The 5,000-nt window shown below is 46.1% G+C and overlaps 1 protein-coding gene across 20 annotated transcripts in view; it reads left to right on the top strand.

Annotated features, from left to right (window-relative positions):
• The window catches only part of hspg2 (heparan sulfate proteoglycan 2), a 143,088-nt gene that overhangs the window by 134,409 nt on the left and 3,679 nt on the right, over positions 1 to 5,000 (top strand). For 15 of the 20 annotated variants that reach the window (XM_063208226.1, XM_063208225.1, XM_063208221.1 and 12 more), the window contains 4 exons: positions 489 to 560; positions 2,670 to 2,740; positions 3,210 to 3,293; positions 4,073 to 4,176. In XM_063208226.1, the coding sequence (XP_063064296.1) occupies positions 489 to 560; positions 2,670 to 2,740; positions 3,210 to 3,293; positions 4,073 to 4,176 (331 nt within the window). The remainder of the gene's footprint in view (positions 1 to 488; positions 561 to 2,669; positions 2,741 to 3,209; positions 3,294 to 4,072; positions 4,177 to 5,000) is intronic. The other 5 variants (XM_063208229.1, XM_063208231.1, XM_063208237.1 and 2 more) reach the window with 2 other exon arrangements.

The following is a 5,000-nucleotide window of genomic DNA, read 5'->3' as shown; positions in this document are numbered from 1 at the left end:
TCATAAATAGGATGTAATAGGCACAATGGATACATTGCAACGCACAACAAATGCAAAGAATGGCCTGACTACTTAAGGCTTTTTCTCCACGGCCTGCGTGTTGATGAGCATGCACTGTACACGGACGATCATGCATGTGAAGCTACTGTGTTGGCCTGCCTGCATGCAAGCAAGCAAGCGAAGTGTGTATGGGTGTGATTGCGAGTGGAGAGCTCCTGGCGTGTGTGTGTGCGTGTGCCAGGGGTGAAACTTAAGTTTTTTCCCCACCAGTCAAGGTGGTAGGTAGATTTCAAAATCTACCAGTCACTCACTGTTTTTTACCAGTAAAAGTGACTGTTGGGTTGAAAAATTTACCAGTCACCACTGAAATTTACCCGTCATTGGCAGGTGGACGGGTGCTTATTTCCATCCCTGGCGTGTGCGTATGCGTGTGCGTGTGCGTGTGTATCTGCATCTACCTGTCTGTTTAACTCCATCCCTCTCTCCAGGAGCAGGTTGCTGCTCCCCAGCTGCATGCTAGTAGAAAGAGTGCCAACCTTCGTAAGCAGAGCCGCTCTCACGTATGTTAATGCACTGCTGCTCCAAATGTTATACACGAAGACACACACACACACACACACACACACACACACACACACACACACACACACACACACACACACACACACACACACACACACACACACACACACACACACACACACACACACACAGACAGACACATACTGCATCACTCATGTTTTCGATGGCATGGTTTCTCTTCTGTACTCATTGTGATTTTTGCTGAGAGCCACACTGCAACACTAATATCACCTACCATTTTTCAAGTGTGCATGTTCACCTAATCACCCAATACACGAATGTATACACGCGCACGCACGCACGCACACACACAAAATAAACTGTATTTTTTATACCACATGTGATAGAAGATGCAGCTTAACAGACCTTGATAATTTGGCAAGATAGCGTGCCGTAAGTCACTGAGAATAGAGTAGGAGAAAATACATAGGAAAATGTATATGGATTGCCAGGTTCCGATGTGTTATAGCCTGTCTCCCACCACACCTGTGTAGTTCTGCACAGTTCCGCCAGGCTTGGCTCCACAAGTTCTACCCAAAGGTCTACACTAAGCCCCCCATTTATCAGCCTGCATGCCCCTGGCGACCCGGGCAGTGTTGCCAGATTGGGCTGTTTCCCGCCCAATTGGGCTGCTTGGGATGGCCGTCTGCGGGTAAAAATGGCATTTTGCAGGAAAACCCGCCCAATTTTGCCCATAGAAATCAATAGAATTGGGCAGGATTTAGTGCTTCCAGGCGGGTTTTGAGCATTTTTTGGGCTGGAAATCATCAGCCTCATCTGGCAACCCTGGACCCAGGTTCGAGTCTGGCCAGAGTCCTTTGCCAGCCCTCCCCCATCTCTCTCTTCCACTCTCTTCCTGTTATACTCTCCACTGTCCTATAATCAATAAAGACACAAAAGCCCTTTAAAAAAAAAGGTCATGTCTACTGCACCAATGAGGAAGCTCTTCATCCTGGGACGGGTCAAAGCAATTGTTGGCGACTCGCATGGAGGAGTCACACATCAACATTATTGCTGACACATACACGTATGGGCTCTTTAAAAGATGAACAGAGAATGGTTTTGAAGCACTTAATTGCTGGCAAGCACGAACAAGTGATAGATGCCAGGGATGGATTATGGGCGGTCTGGGCCCCGGAGCCTCAAAGGGCCCCGATCCCCCATCCCACCCTCCAAATACCACATAGAAGAGGGCAACGTGTGAAGGATAATACTGTACTGGCTTTCGGATGTTACAGTTATTTTTCTGAGGGAATAAGATCGTGTGTAGGATTGGCAGTAGTTTGCAATATCTCAAGCTTGCTAGGGTGGTCCGGGAGCATGCACCCCTGTAAGAATAATAAAAAAGCATCCTAAAATGATGGCTTCTGGTGGGATTTCAGGACTTATAACCCTTAGAACAAGAGGATGGTCAGTTTTTTCCCCCTTCATTTTCAATAATTTTCAAGCATAGGGTGCTTCTCAGAAGGCATTCCCCACCTACTCCCTACACCTACACCTGAGTCCCTAGTTGGCAGACGTTAGGGCTCACTGACACGAGAGGCTCTACAATAGGACCAGGGGCCCTCTGATTTCCATCCCCTCCGCCCACTAAGCACAGACTAACTCACTCAGAGCTGTGTGAAACTACACGGAACATTCTGTGAATTTGGTGAGCAGGATGACATGTTTTTTTCCCAGTTTTTTTTGTTGTTAAGTCAGTAAATTAGCATACCGGTAAATTGGAAGCATCTGCACCAATGTGCAGTTGGTGGTAAGTAATATAAAGATATTTTCTCAAGTTTTGTAACCATAACCTTTCAGTCTACTTTAGTCTTAGTGAGTGGCTGTATGTTAGTGTAACATTTCCTGTACTGTCCAAACTCAGTTTGAACAAGCGATCTCACAGCAACTCCTGCCAGGGAGCCAAAATGTCACCTAAAAGCCAAGCTATCAGCTTTGCCAGTCGCACAGTTTTGAGGCATCAGGAGGGACACCCCCTTCAGGTCACAGCGCTAGTTTTTCTGAAAAGTCCATCAATGTTGCATCAACATTGGTCTGGATTAGTGCTTGCTGTTTCATTGTGTCTTTCTTAAACGATATTTTAGGAGCTTGGAAATGAAGGAAAGGGCCAGGACTTTGTCAGTCTAGGACTCCGGAAAGGACACGTTGTCTTTAGGTAGGTGGTGATGTTACTATGATGTCATGTCGACTTGGTTCACTTTTCAACTGAAAATCCAATATGCGAAGTGCAAAAAGTAATTTAAACTTAACATGCAAATCCCCAGGGCTGGATTAAGATGGCCGTGGGCCCCTAGGCTACAGGTTGCTGTGGGGCCCCACGGAAGGCAAATTTTGTGAGAAATGTACATAGACAGTGACATAATTAGGAGCCAAGGATTAAGGATAACATGTCTACCAACTGTATTTAACATGACAGATGAATTTGACCATATTGCATCTAGTCACAATTCTGCAATTTTTCACTTTTGGCCAATCAGGGCCCCCATGGCTGGTGGGGGCCCCTAGGCTGCAGCCATATCTAGCCTATGCATTAATCTGGCCCTGCAAATCCCAGGTTGTGCATGTAGAGAGAAAATGAAAGGGTGAACTTCTGACTCCTAATCCACTTGAGTTGTGTTGTGTAGCTACCAGCTGGGCAGCGGGGAGGCAGAAATCACATCCAGAGAGCCGGTCAATGATGGCAACTGGCACAAAATCACTGCTGTCAGGTAAGGTCACACATATCAACACATTGTTGCTGATCCAGCTGTATTCACCCACTAGGTGTCTAAGGCCACAGGAGAAAAAACTTGTTGGTAATACTGCCTGCCAAAACAAAGTGGGGTGAAGCAGTCTTTTACCATTATGCTGCTATAGCCTGGTGGGACCCGCCCATAAGACTTATCGTTATTCATACGTAGCGTCTGGAGGTTCTCTGACCTGACACGATTAGAAGGGCAGGAGGACTGCTCTCAGTTCTGGTTTGAAACGATTGAATCACGATGATCACCCAATCATTCGCTTATTGGCCGGCCGCCTGCTAGCCGACTAAACCAGAGAGAATAGATAAGAGAGAGGTTCCATTGGCCCATTGTTTCCGGGTTCTACTGTCGCAAGGGGGAGGGGGGGGGGAATCCCTCTTTAGGCAGACCTAAGGACTGTTCTATTTATTCTAGGGGCATTATGACACGCCCCTTTAGGCAGACCGGAACCTGGTCATGTTAGCTACCCATAGAAACCTATTATGTTGGCATATCTCTATATACTTAAAGAATCTCTGGCTAAACACTCCCTAAAAAAGAATCTCCAGACCTTGAATACGAATGAAGAGAAGTATTATGGGCTGGTCACCAGGCTAATGCTGCTTAGCTTGTCAAGCATTTGTCAGATAATATGAAAATGTTGCTACTGTTTGTAGTTTTAAATCAAGACAGTACAACAAAGCTTCAGTAGTCCAGTGCTTTATTCTAATGATTTTGACTTTCTACCGACCTCTATTTTTGCATAGGACGGGTAAACAAGGATATATTCAGATAGACGGAGGTGCCCGGACAAGGGGCCAATCTCAAGGGAAGAGCATCATGGTCAACACCAAAGGAAACATATACCTAGGTAAGTCAAGGTGCACCGTGAGTCAGCCTTAACCATATAGAGCATTAGATGCTGTGCTCAGACTTTGTCTATGTTTTCATGTGCGCATTGTCTTGTCAAACATCTTCCAGTATGCGTAGAGTAAAATAAAAGCAAGCCCTGCATACTCAATGCAAAGGAGTATGCTCAAGTTTGCCCTCCTCAGGGGGCCTTCTTCTCTTTCTGTGGCGTTTGGTGGCAGCTTGCATAAGATGCGCGCTACCACCATCTTCAGCGTTGGGGGAACTTCCTTTATTCTCAACCTAAAGTATCCAAAGATCTCCTAACCAAAGATCTCCTAACCAAAGATCTCCTAACCAAAGGTCTCCTAACCAAAGATCTCCTAACCAAAGATCTCCTAACCAAAGGTCTCCTAACCAAAGATCTCCTAACCAAAGGTCTCCTAACCAAAGGTCTCCTAAAGGGGCGTTCACTTGACATCACATGGACCCCGGAAAAGTATGAGCTTGAGTTTTCTTACTCTACTACAGGGGTTCCCAAACTTTTTTCCTTGCGCACCCCCTTCTACATTTCAATGTGGTTCGCACACCCCCTTAGCGATTGTTTTGATGTTCTGATGGCCATTCATTGCAAATTATGTCATTTGGGCAATCCTAATTTCCAATAGACCTGATGTTTCTTCCAGCATACAATTCACCATACAATGGAAAACTACTTAATGGTCATTAATGCTGTATAAAAACACACATATCCGCCATTGCCCAATTCCGCTCACGCACCCCCTTGTAGCAGGCCACGCACCCCCAGGGGTGCACGCACCCCAGTTTGGGAAACCCTGCTCTACT

Source organism: Engraulis encrasicolus, chromosome 10 (assembly GCF_034702125.1).
Source record: "Engraulis encrasicolus isolate BLACKSEA-1 chromosome 10, IST_EnEncr_1.0, whole genome shotgun sequence".
Lineage (NCBI taxonomy): Eukaryota > Metazoa > Chordata > Actinopteri > Clupeiformes > Engraulidae > Engraulis > Engraulis encrasicolus.
This window is presented reverse-complemented; position numbering and strand designations above follow the sequence as displayed.